Genomic DNA, 27,469 nt, shown 5'->3' with positions numbered 1-27,469 from the left:
TCCTCTACCTGGCATCCCTCAGTCGTCCTGTTTCCTGTCTGGCTTATGTCTTCCTGGCTGGGAATGGAGAGATGAGTGCAGTGTGCTGACTGTAAACCTTCAGTTTTGAAGTCAGAGAACAGGATCTAGGTCTTTGCCCCGTAGCAGCCAGCCCTGTAATTCAGGTGAGCTAATGGTCTCTCTATGCCTCAGTTTCCTCATCTGCAAATGCCATAACGTTGTGAAAAGGAAATGATTATATGTGAAGTACAGGGCCTCGGAATGTGTGAATAATGCATGGTGGCTACGAGGCCTCAGGGAGGTGCTCTGGGGGCGTCTCACCCTCATGGGTGAAAGGGGAGCAGCCAAGCCCTGCCGCTGCACGTTTGCCTGCTGGATCCCGGCTTCTTTGTGAGGCCTCTCTCTGCCAACTTCCCTCTTTGACTCGGGGCCATGAAACGCCTGCCAGGACCACTAGGTGGCAGGCGGCCCCATCGTGAGTTTTGGAGCAGGCTGTTCTCTCTGGGGCAAATGCATTGATTGGAAAAACCCACTGCCCCTAGAAAGATACCAGCTCGGCATGGCCAGCTGTCAGGCAGACTAGGGAAGGGACATGGGCAAAGGGGTCCATGAGGGCACTTTTGGGACCAGCCTGGCCAGGATTTTAGGAGAGGCTAGGATTCTGGGCTGGCTCCAGCCAGGTGCCCAGCAGCCGCCTGGGTCACCTGTCTGCCCCATGACTTCACGGGGGCAGGGGGTGGGGCGGTGGGGGGAGTGGGAACACAAGAGAGAGGCTAGAAAGGGGGCAGGGGTCCCAGCAAGCCGGCACTCAGGCCCTTCCTTGCACAAGTCCCTGATGTCTCCTGCCCCACATGCCTGCTGCAAGGAAAGTGGGATCCCTTTGCTAAATTGCAGCACATGGAACAGGCTGCGAGAATGTGAAGGTCCCAAGGTGCACAGAATCCGACTTGCAGGCTTTCTGTTGAACACAGAATGGCTTGCTCCCCTGAACTGCGAAACACAGGAAGACAGGGCCCAGCTCCATCTCTCATCCTGCCCCATGTGCTAAGGTCTGAATGTTCGGGTCCCCCTAGCCCCAAATCCTATGTTGAAATCCTAACCTCCAATGTGATGGTGTTAGGAGGTGGGGCCTTTGGGAGGTCATTAGGTCATGAGGGTGGAGCCCTCATAAATGGGATTAGTGCCCTTATAGAAGAAGTGCCAGCTGGGCATGGTGGCTCGCACCTGTAATCCCAGCACTTTGGGAGGCTGAGGCAGGCAGATCGCTTGAGATCAGGAGTTCGAGACCAGCCTGGCCAACATGGTGAAGCCCTATCTGTACTGAAAATACAAAAATTAGCCAGGTATGGTGGCATGGGCCTATAAGCCCAGCTACTTGGGAGGCTGAGGCAGGTGAATTGCTTGACCCTGGGAGGCAGAGGTTGCAGTGAGCCAAGATCACAGCACTGCACTCCTGTCTGGGTGACAGACAGAGACTCTGTCTCAAAAAANAGTGGGCAAATATGGGGATGGGTGGGTGAGTGAATAAGTGGATGGGTAGGTGGATGGATAGATGAATATGTGAGTGGGTGAGCGAATATGTGGATGGGCAGGTGGGTGGACAGATGAGTGGATGGATGGATGACAGATGGGTGGGTGCATGGATGGATGGATGGGTGGATGGGTGGGTGGTTAGGTGGATGAGTGGATGCATGGATGGATGGGTGCATGAATGGGTGGGTGGATGGATGGATGGATGGATGGGTAGATGGTTATGTGGATGACTGGGTGAATACATGAGTGTATAGATGGATGGATGGATGGATGGTTGGATAGGTGGGTAGGTGGATGGGTGAATGGATGGATGGATGACGGATGGGTGGGTGGATGGATGGATGGGTGGATGGGCAGATGGATATGTAGATGGCTGGGTGAATATGTGGATGGGTGGATGAGTGCATGGATGGATGGATGGATGGATGGATGGATGGATGGATGGGTTAATGGATGGATGGATGACGGATGGGTGGGTGGATGGATGGATGGGTAGATGGTATGTGGATGGGTGGATGAATATGTGGATGGATGACTGAATATGTGGATGGGTGGGTGGGTGAATATGTGGGTGGGTGGGTGGATGGGTAGGTGGATGGGTAGATGAATATATGGATGGGTGGATGAGTATGTGGAGAGTGGGCAAATATGGGGATGGGTGGGTGAGTGAATAAGTGGATGGGTAGGTGGATGGATAGATGAATATGTGAGTGGGTGAGCGAATATGTGGATGGGCAGGTGGGTGGACAGATGAGTGGATGGATGGATGACAGATGGGTGGGTGCATGGATGGATGGATGGGTGGATGGGTGGGTGGTTAGGTGGATGAGTGGATGCATGGATGGATGGGTGCATGAATGGGTGGGTGGATGGATGGATGGATGGATGGGTAGATGGTTATGTGGATGACTGGGTGAATACATGAGTGTATAGATGGATGGATGGATGGATGGTTGGATAGGTGGGTAGGTGGATGGGTGAATGGATGGATGGATGACGGATGGGTGGGTGGATGGATGGATGGGTGGATGGGCAGATGGATATGTAGATGGCTGGGTGAATATGTGGATGGGTGGATGAGTGCATGGATGGATGGATGGATGGATGGATGGATGGATGGATGGGTTAATGGATGGATGGATGACGGATGGGTGGGTGGATGGATGGATGGGTAGATGGTATGTGGATGGGTGGATGAATATGTGGATGGATGACTGAATATGTGGATGGGTGGGTGGGTGAATATGTGGGTGGGTGGGTGGATGGGTAGGTGGATGGGTAGATGAATATATGGATGGGTGGATGAGTATGTGGAGAGTGGGCAAATATGGGGATGGGTGGGTGAGTGAATAAGTGGATGGGTAGGTGGATGGATAGATGAATATGTGAGTGGGTGAGCGAATATGTGGATGGGCAGGTGGGTGGACAGATGAGTGGATGGATGGATGACAGATGGGTGGGTGCATGGATGGATGGATGGGTGGATGGGTGGGTGGTTAGGTGGATGAGTGGATGCATGGATGGATGGGTGCATGAATGGGTGGGTGGATGGATGGATGGATGGATGGGTAGATGGTTATGTGGATGACTGGGTGAATACATGAGTGTATAGATGGATGGATGGATGGATGGTTGGATAGGTGGGTAGGTGGATGGGTGAATGGATGGATGGATGACGGATGGGTGGGTGGATGGATGGATGGGTGGATGGGCAGATGGATATGTAGATGGCTGGGTGAATATGTGGATGGGTGGATGAGTGCATGGATGGATGGATGGATGGATGGATGGATGGATGGATGGGTTAATGGATGGATGGATGACGGATGGGTGGGTGGATGGATGGATGGGTAGATGGTATGTGGATGGGTGGATGAATATGTGGATGGATGACTGAATATGTGGATGGGTGGGTGGGTGAATATGTGGGTGGGTGGGTGGATGGGTAGGTGGATGGGTAGATGAATATATGGATGGGTGGATGAGTATGTGGAGAGTGGGCAAATATGGGGATGGGTGGGTGAGTGAATAAGTGGATGGGTAGGTGGATGGATAGATGAATATGTGAGTGGGTGAGCGAATATGTGGATGGGCAGGTGGGTGGACAGATGAGTGGATGGATGGATGACAGATGGGTGGGTGCATGGATGGATGGATGGGTGGATGGGTGGGTGGTTAGGTGGATGAGTGGATGCATGGATGGATGGGTGCATGAATGGGTGGGTGGATGGATGGATGGATGGATGGGTAGATGGTTATGTGGATGACTGGGTGAATACATGAGTGTATAGATGGATGGATGGATGGATGGTTGGATAGGTGGGTAGGTGGATGGGTGAATGGATGGATGGATGACGGATGGGTGGGTGGATGGATGGATGGGTGGATGGGCAGATGGATATGTAGATGGCTGGGTGAATATGTGGATGGGTGGATGAGTGCATGGATGGATGGATGGATGGATGGATGGATGGATGGATGGGTTAATGGATGGATGGATGACGGATGGGTGGGTGGATGGATGGATGGGTAGATGGTATGTGGATGGGTGGATGAATATGTGGATGGATGACTGAATATGTGGATGGGTGGGTGGGTGAATATGTGAATGGGTAGGTGGTTGGATGAGTAGATGGATGCATGGATGGATGATGGGATGATGGATGGGTGGATGGATGGGTGAATGGATGGATAGATGGATAGATGGAGAGGTGGGTGAGTGGGTAGATGGGTGGGTGGTTGGGTGGATGAGTGGATGCATGGATGGATGGGTAGGTGAATGGGTGGATGGATGACCATATGGATGGACAGATGAATAGATGGATGGATAGATGGCTACACTGGGCAGCAGATAACCATTGCTGAAGAAACCTTGGCTTCTCTTGAATTCCTGGACCTCCTGGAAGACAACTTGTTCCCATTACAGGACATTTTTAACCATAGAGAAAAAAAAAAGGTAGATATAGAGGTCCCAGTGCCACAAGCCAAAGTTATATATGACAGTGAACGTCATGGCTTTAACATGCTCCCCTGAGCTGTCAACAACTCACAGAACTATCTCATCAAACTATCACCCCAGAGACTGGAACATGCAAAAAAAATGCCAACAGATGCAAAGAGTGTCTGCTCATCTCAAGAACCACAAAGCCCAAGGGGGACCCTCAGGGCCTGGGAGGATGGTTCCCTCCTTTGAGGCTGATGTCTCAGAGGGGAAGTCAGGGCTCCCTCAGAGCTGATATCTGGACTGGCTGCCCCTCAGGAAATTCTTGGTGGATGGGTGGCTGAGGCTAAGTGGGTGGAAGGATGTGGTGGGAAGGGGGAAAGGGGAAGGGAAACTGAGCATGGGGTGGACCAAACCACATCTCTGCCTTCATCCTATTGGGGAGTGCAGGGCTTCTTACTCATATCATTAACTTCCCACTGATGGAGGTCCTGACCCAGGGCTTATGAGCAAGGGGCCGAGAGTCCCTGGGGGTCACCCCTGTCTAAGAACCGATTGTCACTGTCTCTCAGACTCTTACTGTGAGCACTGCCTGCCACTTCATCCCCTTCTTTTACACTACCATCTCCTGCTGTTCCTGCTACAAAGACTGCCTTTCCCCCACTTTTTTTTGTAATCAGCTGCCTGCTATTTATCTTTCATTGCTCAGCTCAGATGTCACCTCCTCCAGGAAGCCTTCCCTGACTGCACAGTCTGGGTAACATGCTCCTATGCCTTCTGGGATTCCAACTATTCCAGCACTTGTTACGTGGAGGTGGCACAGTCTCTTCACTGGCTCATCTCTCTCCCTAATCTGTGAGCTCCTGCAGGACAGGACCTGTGTAGGATTCATATTTGCATCCATGGGTCCAGAGCTCAGCCGGAGTCTGGTATCCAGGAGGTGCTTGTTGGACCACTAGAGTGCCCGTGGTGTGGCTGAGTTGGGGGTGTGCAATGCACCTGATGGGCGGGGGGTGGTGACTCACCCTCCCCCAGCTGCAGGGCGGGGTCCATGAGCTCCATCATGTACTCCACATTGAGAAGCATCTCCGTGAGGTTGCTGCGGGCCAGCACATACATGAGCACAGGCAGGAAGTCATCCGCCCCATAGGGCTTCCCTGGGAAGAAGAAGGAGGTAGAGGGAGATGAGTTCCAGGCTCTCCTTGTGAGATGCTCTCTGCCCAGGGTAGGGGACAGTGGTTTGCTGAGTATGGATGGCGATCCCTGGAAGAGGAATGCTCCTGCTCTCATGACAGAGAGGACCCAGGGAGCAGCCTCCTTGGGAGGCCTGAGATTTAGGAAGTCCAGGTTTAAGAAGAAGGAACTGAGAAAGTGCCCTCGGCTGGGAGGAGCAAGACCCTGACCCCTTCCCCTTTCCTAGTCCTGTCTCTCCATGACCGCCTCTTGCCGCTTGCTTGACAGTCAAATTCACATCACATTTATTTGCAGACCCACCCAGAAGCATTTATGGCTCCTGGCAAGGTTCCCTGTCCCCACTAATCGTACATCTCCCTCCCACCTGCGAAACAGAAACCTCTTCCTCACCCAGACACTACGAGACCTGAAATGTCACCATTCAGCCTTCTTCCTTTTTTTGGGTTAAACAGTGCCCTTTCCTAAGGCCTTCTTTTAACATGTAAAGACCCCTGGAAGTATCGTCTCATCACTACTGCCTTTGAAGGAGATGTTCACAGATCTCAGAGCATCCTGACAGCAACAGACACCTTGCGTGGCAGATGGAGGGCGCTCTATAAAGGAACAGTGGCAGAAAGCAGGGTGGAAGGTGGGTCTGAAAGACGTCTCTCCAGTGTGGCTCCCGGCTGGCTCTGAAGATTGCCTGTTTGGCAATGCAAAGCCCAAGGCTGGAACTGTGGGTGGAGAATTCTGACCAGAATAGAATCTTCCTGCAGGTCCTTGGCTGATCTTCTAGCCAGACTCTGCAAGTGCACTGGAGAAGTGAAGCTTGGGTGAGCAGTTCTACATGGTGGGAATGGCCACGCCTGGTCCCCAGCCCACCTTCTCACTTCCTCTAACCAAATGGAGTCCAGGGCTCAGGCAAAGGTCTTCAGACTCAACTGAGGGTTACCAGGTCTGGATGTGAGCCCCAGAATAACCCATGCCAGTGCTGCTACCTTTGTGTTTTGGGCGAAATTAATAATACATCCAAGCACATGCTAAGCAATTTATAGCTCTCGCAAAAAGTGTATTTCTACTTGACATGTTTACAAAGGATTTAGGGGACCATCAGGAAATATACCTGATAAAACAGCAACATCTAAATCAAAATTTGAAAACCATCAGGACAAATATAAATTACCAGAGGGATGATACTATAGGAAACATAAAAATACAAATAAGCAAGAACCTACACAACTACTCTTTTACAGCAGCAAATTTGGCTTTGAGTTTCCTGCAGGCCAAAGCAAAGAGGGAAAACACAATCAGTTATATTCTCACTGTCCATGAAGAAAAAATATACCTATTTCTTGGGGGAATCAAATTATTTTTCTAACTCTTAGCTCTAAAATAAAATTTTCACATGTGGCTTCATCTGGGGACATAGAGAGACATGGCTGGCAAGTTCCTATCGCACACATGGATGTGTGACTGGTGATGGTCCTCCCATTGTGTCAGGTGTGGCTCATGGCAAGCACTTCCAGGGCAGGAAGCAACTTTTCTTTTCCCTTTTTTTTTTTTTTTTTTTTTTGAGACAGAGTTTTGCTCTTGTCGCCCAGGCTGGAGTGCAGTGGTGCCATCTTGGCTCACTGCAACCTCCACCTCCTGGGTTCAAGCGATTCTCCTGCCTCAGCCTTCCGAGTAGCTGGGATTACAGGCGTGCACTGCCATACCCAGTTAATTTTTGTATTTTTAGTAGAGACGGGGTTTCACCATGTTGGCCAGGCTGGTCTGGAACTCCTGACCTCAAGTGATCCACCTGCCTCAGCCTCCTAAAGTGCTGGGATTACAGGTGTGAGCCACGGCACCCAGCCTTTGAGACAGGGCTTCACTCTGTCGCCCAGGCTGGAGTATGGTGGCTTAATATCAGCTCACTTGCAACCTCGACTTCCTGAGCTCAAGCAATCTTCCCACCTCAGCCTCCTGAGTAGCTGGGACTACAGGCACATACCACCACGCTCAGCTAATTTTTGTATGTATATATTTTTCTGTAGAGATGGGGTTTTGCCATGTTGCCCAGGTTGTCAAATTTCATTGTGAATTCTGCACATTCACATCTGTCCTGGTAACAATGAGGCTGCCCCCTCCCTGAATAAAATACTTCAGAGAGCTAAAGTGACCCTCCTGGGCAACTGCACGCTACACTGCTGAGAGGTACGGTGTGAAGGCCAAGTCTCCAAGCCCAGACCTGGGTTCAAATCCCAGCTCTCCTACTCACCAGCTGTGGACCGTAGCAAGCTCCTTCCCTCTTCTCACCTCAGCAGGGAGGTTGGAGAACGAGGTGCCCAAGGATGTTTGAGGATTAATTGAAATGGCGCAGGTGGTCACAGCCACAGGAAAGCCCGAGGCAAAAGGAAAACTGTGTGCCCCATATGTGTTTATCAAAACAGCCTCTCATATTTTGAGCCAGGTGGAAAAAGTTAACAAACGTGCTACACTCAAGAAACAACGACTGTATCTAAAATCTGGTTGCCAATATGTTCGCTTTCTGCTGTCAGCCATCACAAAAGTATGTGGGCCTGGAAACCGCAGGCTGATTGGAAATGACTGTTCCCATCGCACAGTAACGCAGGATCATAAAACAGACAACAGCCTGACTTCACTGAAAATGTGGCGGCCAGGCGTGGTAGCTCATGTCTGTAATTCCACGACTCTGGGAGGCCCAGGCAGATGGATCACCTGAGGTCAGGAGTTTGAGACCAACCTGGCCAATGTGGGGAAACCCCATCTCTACTAAAAATACAAAAATTAGTGAGGCATGGTGGCGTAAGCCTATAATCCCAGCTACTCCGGGGGCTGAGGCACGAGAATCACTTGAACCTGGGAGGTGGAGGTTGCAGTGAGCCAAGATTGTGCCACTGCACTCCAGCCTGGGCAACAAAGTGAAACTCCGTCTCAAAAAAAAAGTGGATATTTTGTTCATCATGGCTTTTTTTTGCATTAATTTTTATTTTATTTTTTAAAAAATACTGCATTAAAATAGTACTTATCTTGTCACATGAGCCCAAAGTTCCACTCCTAGTTATATATACAAAAACATATTTCCACACAGAGACCTGCACACAAATGTTCATGGCAGTATTGGCCATAATAGCCAAGAAGTGGAGATGACTACTCGTCCATCACTTGTGGATACACAGGCAAAATGTGCATGCATACCATGGAAAAGTCTTTGGGAATAAAAAGGAACAAGCTACTCATACATGCTGTGATACTGATATTTGTTCATTTTTTGAAACCGGGTTATGAGACTGGCTATTTTTTTTTTCTTTTTGTATTTTTGTTAGAGACAGGGTTTTGCCATGTTGCCCAGGCTGGTCTCGAAGTCCTGGGCTCAATGATCCACCGGCCTCGGCCTCCCAAAGCGCCGGATTAAAGGCATGAGCCACTGTGCCTGGCCGCTGTGATATTGATAGACCGTGATGATCTTATGCTAAGTGAAAGATGTCAGCCATGGAAGACTGCATATTGTACATATGATAGGATTCCATCTGTATGCAACGTCCAGAATAAGCAAATCCACAGAGACAGAAAGCAGATGAGTGGTTGCCTGGAGTTGGGCAGAAAAGAGAATAGGGAGTGATTTTTAATGGGTACAGAGTTTCTTTTTGGGTTGATAAAAGTGTTTTGGAATTGGAGTAGTTTTAGTCATATGACCTTGCAAATATACTGAAAACCACTGAATTGTTTTAAAAATTGTGTGTATATATACATACACACACATATATATAAAATTTATCTTTGTGGTTGAGTTTCTTGGGCATCCCCCTGCATTTTGCCCCTGAGGCGAGTGTCTCCCTCACCTCCCACAAACCCTGGCCCTGCAGGTAATTCTTAGGGCAGAGGCTGGCACAAAACAAGGACTTGGTCAAGGACCGCCAGTATGAGTGGGTACGGGTATGGGCCCTGCACACAGGGAGACAGAAGACGTGAGTCAGAGGTGGTTCCTGCCCTCAGGACCCTCCCATGCTGAAGCCCATGGCCTGGCCAGGGGTTGTGATTTCAGGGTCACATTCAGCCGACCAGGGGGTCTCGTGTTCCTTGCCTGCGCAGTCTGTTCTAGCCTGGTGTGAGCACCAGAGACTAGTGGTTGCTTTCCTTCCTTCTGCATTGTCCAGTCTCTATTTTCTTTTTCTTTTCTGTAGATGGGGTCTCACTCTTGTTGCCCAGACTGGAGTGCCATGGTGCGATCTCGGCTCACTGCAACCTTCGCCTCCCAGGTTCAGGCGATTCTCTTGTCTGAGCCTCCTGACTAGCTGGGATTATAGGTGCTCACCACCACGCCTGGCTACTTTTTTTTTTTTTTTTTTTTTTTTAGTAGAGATGGGATTTTGCCATATTGGCCAGGCTGGTCTCGAACTCCTGACCTCAAGTGATCTGCTCGCCTCAGCTTCCCAAAGTGCTGGGCTTACAGGCATAAGCCACTGCACACTTGGCTCCAGTCTCTATTTTCAAAGTAACAGAACTCCTGACTTTTAGCCAGGATAAGGCCACCCCAAATAAAGACTCCATTTTCCATCTTCCCTCACAGCCTGAGTGGCCTCGTCTCTAAGTCCTGGCTCCTGCAGTATACCACTGCAGCCATGGAGGCCTCCAGTCGATTTTGTCCAGTGAATGTGGATTCTGCTCATGGTCCATCCTTGTTTAATTTTTTAGACAGTGCGGCCCCGTGTGACCTGCCTTTCTGGCCACACTCAGTTTCTACGTCTGCAAAATGGGCCAGCAACACTGGTGCCGATGACATCCTGGGATGCAGAGGACACCCTGAATGTCCGCAGGGCCATGGGTGAGAAACCCTGCTTGAGGAAGTAATGACTTTCAGCCAAAGGATGGCCCAACTGGGGCCCTAGGTCTGAGGACTTCAGGGCGGGCCGTGTGGGTATGAAGGGGACAGGAAGGGAGGGGGCCCAGGACTGTGGCTTTGTGAGGTCCTTCACCTGCTCTTCTCCCCATGTTTTCCTTGAGGAATCTTGACCGACAATCCCATGTTCCTACTCATTTGACTCGTCCTTCAAGATCTGCCTCCTCCAACTCCAAGAAGCCCTCCTGGGCTGCCCCGGGGTTATGGGTGCTTACTCTACTTTCCATCTTCCAATTTGAGATGACATTCTGCCTCCATCACCCTCCCATATAACATCCCACTGGGCTGCACCACAGCCCATTCCCTGAACTCTGAGTGCACTCTCCCCTCTCCAGGACTTTGCACACACAGTTCCCCCTGCCTGGGACCCCCTCCCTACCCTCCCATTATCAACTTCTCCTTGTGCTTTCCCACATCCTCCAGCACAGCTGGACAGTTCCTGCTCTGGCTCCCATATGCCTTGAGTGATTCAGAGCCTGCCCCCTTCTTCACATTGTGAGTATGCTGAGGGCAGGGATGGAGGCTGTGTGAGCCAGAGTGAGTCACTAACCCTCTATGAGCCTCTCTCACATCACTGCCTTTCCAGCCCCCTGCATAGGCTTGGGACGTAGGCTGCTGACAATGGACTGAACTATGTCCCATGTGTGTTCTTACTGGGTACCACTGTCCTGCCAGGGGTAGGGTCATGGTCATAGACACTGGGATGTCCTCTGGGCCTTAGACAGTGGTGTCCTGGGAAATGCTTAACAACTGGCTCTCTGAAGGAAAAAAATCAATCTTGATTTGTAGCATTTGCCAGTTTCCATGATCTAAATATTTCCACAATTTCCAACGTCAAGCTACCAACGAGAACACAGAGCTGGGAAGAGATGCACACAGTCAGTTCCCACGAGCTGGTACGAGCTGACTCCAGCACACCATTGGCCTTAGTTTATCATGTCCAACCACGCTGTGAGGAAACTTTGGCTCAGAGATGGGAGAAATTTGCTCAAAGCCCTACAGCTGGTCAGTAGCAGAGCAGGGACTAGAATCTGGGTCTCTGGCTATTGATGTTGGTGAGACAGTATCCATACAGGCATGATAGCTCCTCATGGACCAACACAAGCTTCAAACATTGTTTACACGCACTGGGTCCCAGCCCAACCTTTTGGCAGTTAGGGCTGCACGCTCCTTCCTGAGCAGCCTGGAACCCCAGGCTCAGGGCTCAGCCCTGAGCACATAGGGGCCTCAGGAAGTGCCACTGGGATGTTAGCTGCAAAATCCTTCTCCTGTGAGCTGAACATCTGTCTTGGGTGGACCAGAGATCACGTCCATTTGGCTGTGCATCCAAACGCCCTGCTGGTTGCAGCCTCCACTTCCTGGTGATTTCTGCTTTCTTTTTTGCCAAGTCACATCTGTTTGCCATCTGTAGGTAGCTGATCACATTTCAAAAAGCTGGCTGGGGTTTTATGCATATTTCATCCGCTGGGAGATTTTTGGAGAAGGAAAGCTCTCTTTAAGATCAAAATGAGCTGAAGGGGTGCTCAGCTGGATCACACAGACAATGAGGATTAGAAAGGCCCTAACTCCAGCCTGGGCAACATAGTGAGACTTTGTCTTTACTAAAAAAAAAAAAATCAGCTGGGTGTGGTGGCATGCATCTGTAGTCCCTGCTACTCTGGAGGCTGAGGTAGGAGGACCTGCTTGAGCTCGGGAGGTTGAGGCTGCAGTAAGCTATGATTGTGCCACTGCACTCCAGCCTGGGTGACAGGGCGAGGAAGCATTGTCTAAAAGAGGAGCTAGCAAATTTTTTTCTGTAAAAGACCAGAAAGTACGTATTTTTAGTTTCATGGGCCACACGGTCTCTGTCCTAACTATTCATCTCGGCCCTTAGAACACAAGCAGCCGTAGATGCTGAGTATGGACATGGGTTGTGTTCCAATAAAACTTTATTTGTAAAATCAGGTGGTAGGACAGAGTTGGCTGGGAGGGCCACAGTTTGCAGACCCTGAGGGAGAGGAAAGGATTGAGCATCTTATCAAAACTACTCCCTACTCCACCCCCCACCCAGGGCCCCCATTGTTAACTGGGCTCTTACTGAAGGCCAGTAGCTGATGCTGCAACCCTGGGGCAGCAGGAGGCTCATGACTGTGCCCTGCCCTGGCCCTCGCTTTCCACCAAGATTCCCACTTAAAACCACTTTTTTCCTCCCAGAAGTCTTCCTTGAAGACCTCCTTAGCTAGGCCCAATGCCCTTGTAATGGTTCTCCCCAGTCCTGGCATTACAGAATGGGAAAGTCAATATCACACGTTAACTCAGAGAGGCCTTCCCTGACCACCCAGTCCCGGGACAGCAAACTCCTCCAACCCCCCTGAGACCCCCTACCCTGCTTTATCCACCCCAGTTGCACGTTTCACCTTGGAGGATATATTTTGCATTTCTGTTTACTTGTTATTGCCTATCTCTCCTCCTCGAATGAAAGTTTTACTCGGGCAGGTACCTTATCTTGTTCATTGTTTATATCTGAAACCTCAACGGTACCTGGTCTATAGTAGGTATTTAATAAACATATTTGCTAAAAGCATGAATGAATATCAGTTATCACACTGCAAGACGCTTGCTTATTAAATGCTTGTTTTTAGCTTGAATTATGAACATCCTAAAAACATGGGCTGGGTCTTCCTGGGTTTTGCTCTTAACATCTGCATTGTCGGCCAGGTGCGGTGGCTCACGCCTGTAATCCCAGCACTTTGGGAGGCTGAGGTGGGCGGATCACGAGGTCAGGAGATCCAGACCATCCTGGCTAACGTGGTGAAACCCCGTCTCTACTAAAAAAAAAAAAAAAAATAGCCGGGAATGGTGGCAGGTGCCTGTAGTCCCAGCTACTCGGGAGGCTGAGGCAGGAGAACGGTGTGAACCCGGGAGGCGGAGCTTGCAGTGAGCTGAGATGGTGCCACTGAACTCCAGCCTGGGCAACAGAGTGAAACTCCGTCTCAAAAAAAAAAAAAAAGTTTGCATTGTCAAAAAAAGTTTGTTGAACTGTTGAATGAATGAATTTATTTGATAAAAACATATGACAGGCAGAAGTAGAGGCCATTTAGAACAGTAGACTTCAAATCTGTGTTTGCAATGGAAACCTTTGGTAATGGGTACCTTATGCACAGTTCAGCTTCTCTGGTTGACTCAGGGTGGGGCAGCAGGGCTGGCCTGCTCATCTCCTTTCAACTACGCCCCTCCACTGTTCCAAGGTGGCCCCCAGCTGTCTGTGGTCCCAAGAGAGTTTCCTGGAAATAGTTTGAAAACTACTGATCTAGTCTGAACTTTCAGCTGCACAGATGAAAGAACTGAAGCCTCGGCAGAGAAATGGTTGGCTGGAGGTCACTTGTAAAGTCCGTGGCTGTCATGAGATTAGAACCCAGCCCCCTCTCTCCCACTGAGCTCCTTGAAGCGACCCTGTTTGGTTGCTTGCACTTTGCACAGATGCTGGTTAAGTCTCAGTTCTGCTCTGAGCTACACTGTGTCCCTGAGGAAAGCCAGTCAGCTACGCAGGCTGTGGGCTCTGAGGCCTAAAGACACGAAATCCCACTCTGGCTTGAAAAGGTATGAGGTTGGAGGCACTGCAAAACTCAGCCATGACTTGTGTCTGTCCTTTCGAGGTCATCTCTTACCTCAGGATGCCCTGGGGAGGTAGGCTGGAGAGGCCGGAGGGTCCCAGGTTTCAGCAAAGGACCCGGGTTCAAGTCTCAGGTCAACCACTCACCTGCTCATCAGGTGTGACCATAAGCATGCTACTTAACTTCACTGAGCCTTAGCTTCCTCAGCTGTAAAACGGGGATAATCACAGTGTCCACATCCCCTGGAGTGGTTGTGAGGATGACACGACAAGACAGATGGAAGGTAATTAGCATGGAGCAGTAAATGCCAGACACAATTATTATGAAAGACAGGAGGGGAATGTGTCCTATAAGCCTCAGAACATGACATCTTAGGGGACCTGCACTCCATTTGTGTTGTGGGGTAAAAAAGCAAGGTTGTGAGTCACAACCTTTTGGAGATGGAAAGCTCTCTTTCAGATGCCCACCCCCTTACTGTCACCTGGATGTCAATCCCTAGGGAGACCTAGGAAGTCTTCCTATGCATGGATCCCTGAATGACCATATGGAGCATGGCCCTCTACCTCCAACCCTCCTCCATGCATTGGACTTATATGAGTGAGAAATACACTTCTATTGAGTTAGAGATGAGAGGGCTTATCTAGCTAATCAAATAGCAGCAAATGTTTATAGCAGCAAACACTTTCTTAACCAATTATCTATCTACCTATCTGTAGTTATTTCAAAAAGACTAGGAAGAAATTCACCAACATATTATTGATCAATTTGCAACAATAAGCACGAGTGACTTTGATCATCAAAAGTCAGTTTAATTTTTTTTTTTTTTTTTTTTTTTTTGAGATGGAGTCTTATTCTGTCACCCAGGCTGGAGTGCAATGGTGCGATTTTGGCTCACTGCAACCTCCGCCTCCTGGGTTCAAGTGATTCTCCTGCCTTAGCCTCCTGAGTAGCTGGGATTACAGGTGTGTGCCACCATGCCTGGCTAAGTTTTGTATTTTTAGTAGAGACAGGGTTTTGCCATGTTGGTCAGGCTGGTCTCGAACTCCTGACCTCATGATCCACCCACCTCGGCCTCCCAAAGTGCTGGGATTACAGGCGTGAGGCACCGCGCCTAGCCCAGTTTAATTTTTTTAAACATAGATTTAAAAAAACCAACAGCCCGACCTCCCTGCCAATCCTCTCTACCCCCAGTCAATGTCACAAGGCCCATTATTCCATACCCCTGGGGTCCCCATCAAGAGCCCTCCTCCCATCTAATTCCTCTGTGGTTGCCCTTGCCTAAACTAGCTGTGGACCCTTGACTTTGTGGTCTCTGCCAAGGAAGTGGATGGCAAGGGACCTGGGACTCTATCACCATCTGGTTGGCCCCCACATCCCACCACGTGGTCAGTAGTGTGCTCCATCCCCCTGGGGTTAGGAGCCAGGCCCTGTTTCCAGAAGCTCAAGTGGGTGGTATCAGGGTGTTTACACAGACTACTCAAGGAAGGCAGCCTCAGGCCGTCAATACCCTTTGGGATGCCTCCTGCTTGGCATTCACATTAGAAGGTTCCTGAACTGCGCCCCTACCCTCTTTCTCCCCCTCCCATCTTAAGGAGGGTTTCTTGGACTTGAATCTGTTTCTCCCCAGTAGCAGAACCAGCTCTGAATGACTAGTCTTAGACATCAAATAGGTGGGAATGACTTCTTTGTCAAAGTAATAGAAGAAATGAATCTAGAAGTTCTGGCTGCTCTCACCAAGCCTCATGAAGTCCATGAAGAATCCGGTCTGCTCCTGATTCCAGGATGGAGGGCCAGTTTATCCAAAGCCATTTGCTTCCATGGACTCCCCAATCTGCCTAACTCAGGACCCTAAATTTGTGATAGGAGAAAACACATTCCACCAGGATTCTGAAACTTGGGGTCCATTCCTAGGTCAGCCACTGGCATGGTGATAGCAGCACAGGCTTTAGAGGGAGCTAATACTAGGTTTAATCCTGGCCCTGTCTTTCTGGAGAAGATAGCATGGCCAGTTAACTCAGATCTTGGGTCTCCATGTTTACCCCTTTCCTCACTGTTCCAACAGGTCTTGCCAGCAGCCCACCCTATTTTATTCCCCTTTCAAGTGGGCCATGAAGGTACCACATCAAGCTACTGCTGCCTGCAGCATAGCAATGAGGCAGGTGGGTGAGGCATCTTTCCTGGAGGTGAGGGAGCTGGGAAGACTAGAGGCAAGGCTAGGGCAGGGCGGAAGTCAGGAGTGGTGGACACGGAGGGCTGTTTTTTGCTTAAAGCAGTCAGTGGTGGAGGAAGTAGGTCAGTGGTGGAGGTAGACGGGACTCGGGCTGGAGTCTGCCTCTCTGTGGGGTCACTCTCAGCTCCCAGGGCTCAATGAAGAGCTGCTGGGCTGCAGACCACACCTCGGGTAGCAAGGCCATAGACTACACAGTTGCCTGGATCACCTGCCAGAGAGAGGTGTGAGTTGAATGCCTGGGACCTCGTTCTAAAATTACTGAACGTCAAAGTCAGAATTGAAGTCAGTTGGGATCTGGCTGAGAATGCATAACCTCAATCTAATCATCAGGAAACATCTGACAAACACAGAATGAGGAACTTTCATTAAGAAAAGGTGGGGGTGGTGGAAAAAAACAGTATCCCTCAAAAACATCAATATCATTAAAGACAAAGAGGCCGGGCGTGGTGGCTAACGCTTGTAATCCCAGCACTTTGGGAGACTGAGGCGGGCAGATCACGAGGTCAGGAGATCAAGACCATCCTGGCTAACACGGTGAAACCCTGTCTCTACTAAAAATCCAAAAAAAATTAGCTGGGTGTAGTGGCGGGCACCTGTAGTCCCAGCTACTTGGGAGGCTGAGGCAGGAGGATGGTGTGACCCCGGGAGGTGGAGCTTGCAGTGAGTCAAGATAGCGCCACTGCACTCCAGCCTGGGTGACAGAGCAAGACTACGTCTCAAAAAAAAAAAAAAAAAAAAAAAAAAAAAAAAGACAAAGAAAGGCTGTGGAAATACAGTCATGCAATGCATAACAAAGTTTTGGTCAACGATGGACCACATATATGACAGTGGTTCCATAAGATCATAATGCCGGACTTTTACTGCACCTTTTCTACATTTAGATATGTTCAGATACACAAATACTTGCCACTGAGCTACAACTGCCTGCAGTTTTCAGCATAGTCACATGCTGTACAGGGTGGTAGCCTGGGGGCAATGGGCCATACCATATAGCCCAGGGGTATAGTAGGCGGTGCTATCTAGGTTTGTGTGAGTACACTCTAAAATGTTTGCACAACAATGAAATTCCCTAATGACGCATTCCTCAGATTGTATTTCCATCATTCAGCAACAAATACGAGATATTCCAAATTAAAGGAGGTTAAAGACACATGACAAGCACATGCAACATCTAACCCTTCACCAGATCCTGAACATGAGGGGTAAATTCTAAAAAGGACCTTATTAAGTCAAGTGACAACCTGGAAGTTTAGATAAAAACACTGTATTAACATAAATGTGTGCAATGGACAACTCTACCGTGGCTGTGTAAGAGTTATGTAATCTTACATCCATACACCAACAAAATACCTAGGAAAGCGTTTAGGGGTAAAGGACCCAGATGTATGTAACTTACCCTTACACAGTTCAGAAAAAACATGATGTATGTAGACAGAGAAAGAAAACGATGAAGCAGAAGGGGTCCGATGTTAACAATTCACAAAGGGTCTGCAGGTGTTCCTGTTTCTATGTACTGTTTCTATTCTTAGAGTTTTTGAAGTTTGAAATTATTTCCAAATGAAACGTAAAAAAATAGAACTCTTTATTTGAAACAAAATCCCCTGCAGAACCCCACGTGTAAAACAGGCACAAGCAGGGTTGTCTGGGGTGGAGCTGGCTTGGGGCCCAGCTTGTCTTTCGACCCCTTGGTGGCCCCTGGGGTGCCTTGTGGAATCCATCTTGAAAACCACTGCGTTCAGCTTCTGTATTTTTGGGAACGTGGCTGGGAGGCAGCTGTTCCTGCATCCTAATATCTAAACACTCATTCATAAACTTTGATCCCCACAATAGCCCAGAGAGAGGCGTTCCTAGCCCCATTTAAAGAGTGGGAAAACTGAGGCTCGGGAAGTAACTCCTTGAGCACCTAGGCTGTCCCATGTGCTGTCCCAGCTCCTGCATCACAACATGACAAGCGTTTCGCCCTCATTTTGTACACAAAGGTCCAGGGAGATTAATGTTTAAGGCTGTAGCACCAAAGCTGGGGTTCAAACCCAGGACCGTGGATGAACCCCAAATCCTCTGCTCTTTGGATTTGGGGTTGACAAATCCCAAACCCATTTGAGCAGAACCTAATTCCACCCAGATGAAGATGCTGAGGCTCTGAATGGAGCAGCCCTGGCCTGCCCGGTTCTGAGATGAAATTGGGAGTCACGGTGCCCCCAGTCCAGTGCTCACCCAGTGGTGGGAGGGAAACATTCTTTCTGTTCCTTGAGAAGAAACCCACTGACGTCTGGGGGAGACCCTGGCCTGACCTTCATGTCTCAGAGTCTCCCCGAATGAGCCTGGCTTCTGGATCTGCAGAGATTCCGGCCTCCCTCCCTCTTGCCTGCGGAGGATGGAAAATGGCAGGCACCTGGTTCTGCTCCATTCAACCACACGTGACACCAGCCGTGCCCTTTCCAGCAGCTGCCTTTCTTGCTCCTCCTCCCTCCTCAGAATTAGCCATTCCTTCCTCAAGTCCCTGCTCTCTGGTAAGTTTTTAGAAAGCAAGTTCATTGTTAGCAAAAATCACGGTGTTTGATTCTCACCACAAGGACGATAACTATGTGAGGTGATGCCTATGTTAATTAGATAGATTTAGTCATTCCACAATGTATTGAAAGCATCATGTTGTACACAGTAAATACATACAATTTTATCTGTCAATTTAAAAAAGGCTGGATGTGGTGGCTCACACCTGTAATCTCAGCACTTTGGGAGGCCGAGGCAGGCAAATTGCTTGAGCTCAGGAGTTTGAGACCAGCCTGGGCAACATGGTGAAACCCCGTCTCTACAAAAAATACAAAAATTAGCTGGGTGTGGTGGCACATGCCTGTAGTCCCAGCTTACTCAGGAGGCTGAGGTGGGAGGATTGCCTGAGCCTGGGGGGTGGTGCCACTGTACTTAAGCCTGAGCAACAGAAAGAGACCCTGTTTAAAAAAAAAAATCATGGTGTTTGAATGTTGCTGCTCAGTCATGGGGTTTTAAACAGAATTCCAGGAAGCTAGGGGTTTCTGGATAAACTGGGACTCATCGAGAATGGAATTGCCCCTTCCAGCCCAAAGCTGTCGCCCTGATCATGTCTCAGGGTCTATAAAACCCTTGGCTCTGACTTTACCACCAAGCCCAGCAAATCCAGGGGCAACGATTTCCCTAATTAGAAATTCAGCACTGAAACCAATCAATAGCTATTGTGACTAAGTGCCAACTGCTGGGCAACATGCAAACTTCAGACTCCTCTAAGCCTCAAGACAGGCCTGCAAGGTGGTTGTGGCTGTGCCTGTTGAACATAAGAGGAAACTGTGACCTAAGTCATTTTAACACAGCCACAAGCTGAGAAGCAGCAGAGCCAGCAAGGAAGCCTGGACCTTGCTCTTCCATGATCCCCGCAGGGTCCCAGGGCCAGCCTGCCTGCTCTCCCCGAGGTTGTTCCCAGCAAAGGGTCCCCCGGGGCTCTGTCTCCTTTCTGCCTTGATCCAGTCTGACTGCTGCTTCCCTGCATCCCGTGTAGGACGCCTCTGAGCTTGCCTCCCTCTCCAACCCCTGCTGCTGCAGAGAGAGCCAGGACTGCCTCTCACCGAGAAGGCTTGAGAAGGCCCCACTCATTCTCGGACACCCTTTGCCAGGCCACGAGGGGGTCTTAACCCTCGGTCTCATGTTGCCTGGCAGGGCATACTTGATTCTTTCCCTGAGTCCCAGCCCTCTGGGGCTGACCAGGTCAAACTCGCCGAGAGCTCTGGGCTTTGCAGGCTGCCCACTGTCCCCCACCTACTTATTTGGGGATTTTCCTGGAGCTTACTCAGTTGCGGAGTTTACATCCTGGGCTTGTTCTCTGGGCCCCAGGCTGCACAAGACACCTGACCTCCCTCCGAGGCTAATGTCCACTCTATGAAAACAAACCCTTCACTACATCCTGCTTCTACTACAACCCTCTCTCTTCCCATCACATCTCCAATATCAGGATAAAGTCTTTTTTTTTTTTTTTTTTTGAGACGAAGTCTCGCTCTGCCGCCCAGGCTGGAGTGCTGTGGCCAGATCTCAGCTCACTGCAAGCTCCGCCTCCCGGGTTCATGCCATTCTCCTGCCTCAGCCTCCCGAGTAGCTGGGACTACAGGCGCCCGCCACCTCGCCCGGCTAATTTTTTTGTATTTTTTAGTAGAGACGGGGTTTCACCGTGTTAGCCAGGATGGTCTCGATCTCCTGACCTCGTGATATGCCCATCTCGGCCTCCCAAAGTGCTGGGATTACAGGCTTGAGCCACCGCGCCCGGCCCAGGATAAAGTCTTAATACAGAGTTCACCCTGGCATGGTGTCTGCTTTTGGGGAACACGATTCTATTTGTGTGTGTGTGTGTGTGTGTGTGTGTGTGTGTGTGTGTGTGTGTGAGACGGAGTCTCGCTCTGTCACCCAGGCTGGAATACTGTGGCACGATCTCAGCTCACTGCAACCTCTGCCTCCCTGGTTCAAGTGTTTCTACTGCCTCAGCCTTCTAAGTAGCTGGGATTACAGGCATGTGCCAACACACCCGGCTAATTTTTGTATTTTTAGTAGAGGCGGGGGTTCACCATGTTGGCCAGGCTGGTCTTGAACTCCTGACCTCGTGATCCCCCCACCTCAGCCTCCCAAAGTGCTGGGATTACAGGCATAAGCCACTGCACCTGGTCTGGGGAGCACAATTCTAACACATGGTCGCAAGACACAAATCAGTTTACCACAAAAATGTGACTAACCCAGAATTGTGGCCTGTACAGATCTGAGAGGAAAGGTTTCTAGGGTGAGGGGATCTGGCACCACACCCCAATCACACCCCCACAACTGCTTCCTGTTGGTCTGTGGCCAAACTGGCCTGCCCTTCTCCAGGGGAGATGAAGAGAATCCCTCTCTTAACACAGCCACATTTGTTGAGCCTGCCAGGTGCTGTGCGTGGAGGCCACCATTTTACATACATTGTTTCTAATACTCACAAGTGACTGAGTATGGCTTCCGAACCATTAGGGGTCTTAGGGTCTTTTATTCTCTCTGTAAAGCAGCTTCCTCAGGTGAGGAAATCGGGCTCTAAAGAGTTAAGTAAATCATTCAAGGTTAAATAGGTAGTAAGTGACAGACCAGGAATTCGAACCCACGTCTGTGAGTCTACAGAGGTGGCTATCCATCCACTCTACTGCTATGGCAGCCGTATCCAGGTACACAGTTTGCTCACTGCACAAGGGTACCAGCTGAAGGGATGAATCCTGCCAGCTTTCTCTTCATTGAGCTGTGCCCCATCGTGCAGTGATGCCTGTTCTCGTCTGCCTGGAGGACTGCAGTCAAATGATTACAAATAGTCCCACTGATTCCTCTCCCACATCCACACCGTTTACAATATGTCTTTGTACTCTTTCCATCAAGAGGGGAAACGTTCCTCACTCCTTGAGTCTGGGATGGTCTCTTGTGCCTGAACAAGTCAATGAAAGGTGTCAGAGCAACATCATGCCAGTTCAGGGCCAGGCCTCAATGGGCCTTGCAGGCTTTGCTTGTTCTCTGGGGCCCCAGCTACTGCCATGGGTACATGCCTGTGCTAACATGCTGTAGGATGAGAAACTCGTGGCTCAGTCATCCCCATCCCAGACCAGCCAACAGCTCATCAACCACTCAGCACGTGAGCAAGGCCATCCCAGACCAGCCAACAGCTCATCAACCACTCAGCACATGAACAAGGCCATCCCAGACGCAGCCAACAAGCCAACCAACCACCCGGCATGTGGCAAGTCCTATCCCAGACCAGCCAACAAAGCAACGAATTACCCAGCTATGGGCAAGGCCATCCCAGAGCAGCAACAGCCACCACCACCCAGCATGTGGGCAAGTCCATCCCAGACCAGCCAACAGCCAACAAACTACCCAGCATATGGGCAAGGCCATCCCAGAGCAGCCAATAGCCAACCAACCAGGCCAGCATGTGGGCAAGTCCATCCACAGACCAGCCAACAGCCAACGAACTACCAGCATTATGGCAAGGGCCCATCCCAGAGCAGCCAACGCCAACCACGCCACCCAGCATGTAGGCAGGGGCCATCCCAGCTATCTTGCCTCCAACTGCCCACTCTGACCACAGATCCATGAATAAGCCCACCCAAGCTCAGGCTCACCTGACCCAGATCAGAGAGTTGTCCATGCCCCATGGACTTAGGTGTCAAATCAATGCTAATTGCTTAAGGCACCTGTTAGGGGTTGACTTGTGTCCCCTCAAAATTTGTATGTTGAAGTCTTAACCCTCAGCACCTAGGACTCTGACCTTATTTGGAAACAGGGTTGTCGTAGCTGTAATTAGCTGAGATGAAGTCATACTGGAGTAGGGTGGGCCCCTAATCCAGTCTGACTGGCATTCTTACAAAAAGAGGAAATTGGGACACAGACATGCACACAGGAAGCACGCCATGTGAAGATCAGAGTTCTGTGGCCACAAGCCAAGGAACTACCAGAAGCTCGGAAGGAAAATAACCTTCCCTGGTGTCTTTAGTGGGAGTGCAGCCATGCCCACACCTTGATCTTGAACCTTCCAGCCTCCAAAACTGTGAGACAATAGATTTCTGCTGGCTAAGCCACTCAGCTTGTGGTATTGTTTCTGCAGCCCTAGCAAACTAACACAGTGCTTTTCCTAATTCACACAAAGTTAACTGTGGGCTGGCTTCCTCGCTTGCCTCCAAGGCAGCAGCCAATCATGGCTCTCCTCCCAGGCCCCAGGTGACTCCAAGAGGGCACAGGAGTTACACCCCACCCACACCCAGTTCCTCCCCAGGGGGGCTCTGAATCTGGAAAGTCTGGGGCCTTCCAAGGGCTCTGGAGTCCTTGTCAGAGTGGGGTCATGGACCCATACAAAGAGAGCTCCTCGCCTAGACCCCTCCCGGCTGCCCGCTGCTGACCTGGGTTGCCGAGGGCCATGGAGTCGTAGATGAGTTTGCAGGTCTTGAGCAGGATGGAGATCTTCTTCTCGGGTGAGTAGGCCTTGTGCATGCCGGCGAACTTCTGCAGGATCTTCTCCATCATGGGCACCTCCGGCACGCTGGTGGTCACGCCTAGGTCGGTGGTGGTGGTGGCCAGGATCACTAGCTGGTTCTCCTTGAGCTGCTGCAGCGAACCGTCCTTGCTGTGGATCTCATGCAGGCATGAGTTGATGGCTTCCTTCAGGGGCTTCAGGACACATTTGTACAAGGCGGACTCTACAATTGCTTCTGCAGGTAAACAAGAGAGCGAGGGTGAGGAAACCAGAAGCTGGGATCCTGCCACCTGGTTCTGTTGCCCAACAGCACAGCCATCCCCATCCCCTGGCCCCTGGAAGGACATTCACAGCTCCAGCACCTGCAAGGACACTCACAGCCCCAGCAGTTATACCCTGCGGTTCTGGCACATGAGAGAGCACAGTTTATTCAACAGAAAGCCACACTGGAAAGGCACTGGCACAGGAGCCAGTCATTGCATCCTGATGCTTTTCACAGGGCCTGGCAGAGAGCAAACTTTCACAGGGCTGACTATGAGTACGTAACTTCAGAGGGCGATACTCACACTGGAGTTGTACAGTGTACAACCTGGGCAGCTGTATGCTGATGGCCTGAATGCCCAGTAAATGATTGGTGGAATTATTCTTGATATCTCCCTTCCAATTCCCACACCCACTTGACTGTAGTCTCAAAAATACAGTATATCCAGAACCTTACTTTTTTATCACTTCCATGGCTACTACCTTGACCTGGGTTGGTCAGGCTACCACCATCATCTCTTGCTGGGGTTATGTCAGTCAGCTTTTGCCCTGGCCCTTATAGTCTCTTGTCAACACAGCAGCTGGTGCTGTCCTGTTATGACATCTTTGATCATAACATTCTTCTGTTTGGAAACCTCCAATGGCCCCCATCTCCCATGCAATCAAATCAAAGCCAGAGCCTCCTCATGGCCTATGAGGCCCTGCTGTGATCGGGCCCTGTAACGTCTCATTCACTGCTTTGCTTGCTCCCCATGCTCAGGCTGCTCTACCAACTGCCAGGCCTGCTCCTGCCCCAGGGCCTTTGTTCCTGCAGTTCCCTTTGTGTGGCGCAGTCGCCTCGCAGTCATCCACATGACCGGTTCCTTCACTGCTCGAATGCCGTCCTATCAGAGAGGCATTCCCAATCAGCTCTTAGAGCAGGAGTTGGTGCCCTGATCTTGTAGCTGCTCTGAGGCATATGTGCTCTGATCCCCACTCTGAGGACAGACCAACTTAGGCTCTCATCGGGTGGGTTGGGGGTTGAACAAGGACTTGAACTCATGTCTACTTGACACCAAGGGGATGCCCAGTTGCTTTGGGTGACTGTAGGAACATATTCTTAGGAAGTTGTTTTGGCCCTCCTCTGTCTCCAGGGGATGGGTCTTGGTTACAGGCTCAGTAAGGGGAGGTCCCAAGCCCTGTTCTTGTAGGGAGACACCTGTGCTGCCCTAGCCCTGAGAGAGGAGGGAGGGACTCATGCTCCCACGGGGCTGGGTCTCAATAGAGGCCCGGACAGCCCTTCCCTGCCACGCAGGCCTGGGGGCTGGCCCATGGCCATCCTGGGTCCCTTGCTGCTGCCTTCCTCTTCCCCTTCAGCAGAACACAGGGCTGCCCTCAACTCCCTCACCCGGTTCCTGACCCTTCTTCCACGCCCACCTCCCCACCTCATTGGAGCCTCCACAGGTAGAGATTGGTGCAGATGGGAGTTGACCTGGGACCAGGGACTTGCACTTCCCCACTGTCCTGGGCTTCTGCATGACCTCGGCCATGTCCCTTCCCCTCCCACGGCCTGCTTCCTGAACTGCAAAATGAGAGGGCTGTGCCCACGCCCTCCCAGCCCCTTCACATCTGCAGGATCTCTTCCTGGCACCTCCTCTCCAGACTCGGGCCCTCAGCAGCCTCACATTAGGACTGTTTTGTATCCAATTGTTTCTTGTGACTTGTCTCCCTAATAAAACCAGAAGCACCCTAAGCATGGAGTTCTGTTGGCCTTTTTTTTTTTTCTTTTTTTTGAGACAGAGTCTCGTTCTGTTGTCTAGGCTAGAGTGTAGTGGTATGATCTTGGCTCACTGCAACCTCCACCTCCCAGGTTTCGAGCAATTCTCCTGCCTCAGTCTCCTGAGTAGCTGGGATTACAGGTGCCCACCACCACGCCTGGCTAATTTTTATATTTTTTGTAGAGATGGAGTTTCACCATGTTGGCCAGGCTGGTCTTGAACGCCTTACCTCAGGTGATCTGCCCTCCTTGGCCTCCCAAAGTGCTGGGATTACAGGTGTGAGCCACCATGCCCTGCCCTATCTGGCCTTTTTATGTGGTTTAAGTTCCTTCACCATCTGACTGGCCACACACATGGGCAGAGCTCGGAAGGAAGAGGTGGAGGCAGAGGACTCAGCTCATGGAAAGGGCTGGGCTGCCTGGGTCTGAAGCCCAGCTCTACTACCAGCTCTGTCCTCATGGCCAGGTCACTGGACCTCTCTGAGCTGTGGCTTCTTGGGCATGACAATGACCAAACCCATCTGGTCTGGTTTGCAGTCATGAAGCTGACATGTGCAGTGTCTGGAATGGCACCGTTGCTGTGGATGCTGACCCTGTTCCCACCCACTGGAGGGCCCTTCTCTCCGTCTCTGTAGCTCCAGCCCTCCTGTCCTTGGTGGCTCAGCTCAGCTGCCACCTCTCACTGCCTGGAAACCTCTCTGCCCCACACATTAGTGCCCACGGCAGGCTCTGGTGACACTCTGCCATATCACTTGCCAGGACAGACTCCAAGTCTAGCACCTCTTGGCATCTTGGTGCCCAAGGCAGATCTGCCCTTAACAGGACCCATGGTGTGTCTGCATCCTGCCAGCCAGCTGCCCTGAGGCTGGAGTCATTCCTGCTGTTTCCAGCAGAGGTCCAGCCTGTGCTCCACCTCCTTTGCTCTGCTGAAGGCCACCAGGTACTGGCCTTGCATGGCCGCAGTCTCCTGAGCCGTCCCCCTGTTTTGTCCCCTCTGCTCTGCCCTCCACACACACCCTTCAGGGGCTCCATCACCTCTGGGCCAAATCCTCAGGCTGACTTTCACTGCCTGTGTGAATGGCCCGTGATCCTCCAGCCTCATTCCCCACCTCTCGGCCTTCGTCCACGCTGTCATCCCTTTCCAGAAGAAAGTCCATCCACCACCCTTTCCACACCTTAGCATTCCTGACCCTTTGGGCCTCAGCTCTTACACTCCCCCAACTCTGGAAGGCAGGGCTGACCACAGCTTCCTCTGGGCCACTGGAGTTTTCCATGTCCTTCCATGTCCTTCCATGCCCTTCTATGCCCTCCTGGTCTGCACGGTGCTTGTGGCTCAGTCTCAGACCCAGATGATCTCATCCAGTCTCATGGCTCCTTTTGTGCTGACAGTTCCCAGACATCTCTCTTTAGCCCCAGAACTGCAGACTCAGCCCTCAATGGCCCGCTTGACCTCCCCACCTGGTGTCTAATAAGCATCTCCAGTGTCACATGTCCCAAACTGAACTCCTCGACTCCTCCCCAGTGCCTGCCCCAGGATGGACGCTGTGGCCTCCCAGGGACAACAATGCTTGCCCACATGTCCACATCCTACTTCCCCTCTCCCACTCCCACATCCAGCTTCCAGCCAGTCCTGTGGCTCCAGCTTCACAACAGACCCAGAGTCCAACCATGTCTCCCCCTCTGTGCTGCCTCCGTCCTGGTCCCAGCCACCTTCACTGCTCACCTCGGCTGTGACAGTAGCCTCACACTGAGTCTGAGTCTCCCTGCTCCCACTTGGCGTGACGGCCAGAGTGATGTGGTTCACGTGAGTGAGGTCACTCACCTTTGGATGTGAGGTCCATAGAGAGGCTCACAAGACCCTTGGGGTCCTGCCCCACAACAGCCTCCTGACCTCGCTTCCATCCACATGTGCTCACTTATGTGTCTCCTTACACTTTATACTTTATTCCTCTCTCTGTCTTTCTCTCTCTCTCTTTCTTCTTGAGACAGAGTCTCTCTCTGTTGCCCAGGCTGGAGTGCAGTGGCACGATCTTGGCTCATTGCAATCTCTGCCTCTTGGGTTCAAGCAATTCTCGTGCCTCAGCC

At 50.9% G+C, this 27,469-nt stretch overlaps 1 protein-coding gene across 5 annotated transcripts in view; it reads right to left on the bottom strand.

Moving 5' to 3' along the window:
• Positions 1-27,469, bottom strand: part of RIN3 (Ras and Rab interactor 3) — a 185,185-nt gene that overhangs the window by 7,217 nt on the left and 150,499 nt on the right. For all 5 annotated transcript variants that reach the window (XM_017857929.1, XM_017857930.1, XM_017857931.1 and 2 more), the window contains 2 exons: positions 23,294-23,602; positions 5,500-5,631 (listed from right to left, as the gene is read on the bottom strand). In XM_017857929.1, the coding sequence (XP_017713418.1) occupies positions 5,500-5,631; positions 23,294-23,602 (441 nt within the window). The remainder of the gene's footprint in view (positions 1-5,499; positions 5,632-23,293; positions 23,603-27,469) is intronic.

Source organism: Rhinopithecus bieti, unplaced genomic scaffold (genome assembly GCF_001698545.2).
Source record: "Rhinopithecus bieti isolate Rb0 unplaced genomic scaffold, ASM169854v2 scaffold_41913, whole genome shotgun sequence".
Classification (NCBI taxonomy): domain Eukaryota; kingdom Metazoa; phylum Chordata; class Mammalia; order Primates; family Cercopithecidae; genus Rhinopithecus; species Rhinopithecus bieti.
Note: the sequence above shows the minus strand (reverse complement) of the source record. Positions and strands in the feature narration are given on the sequence as shown.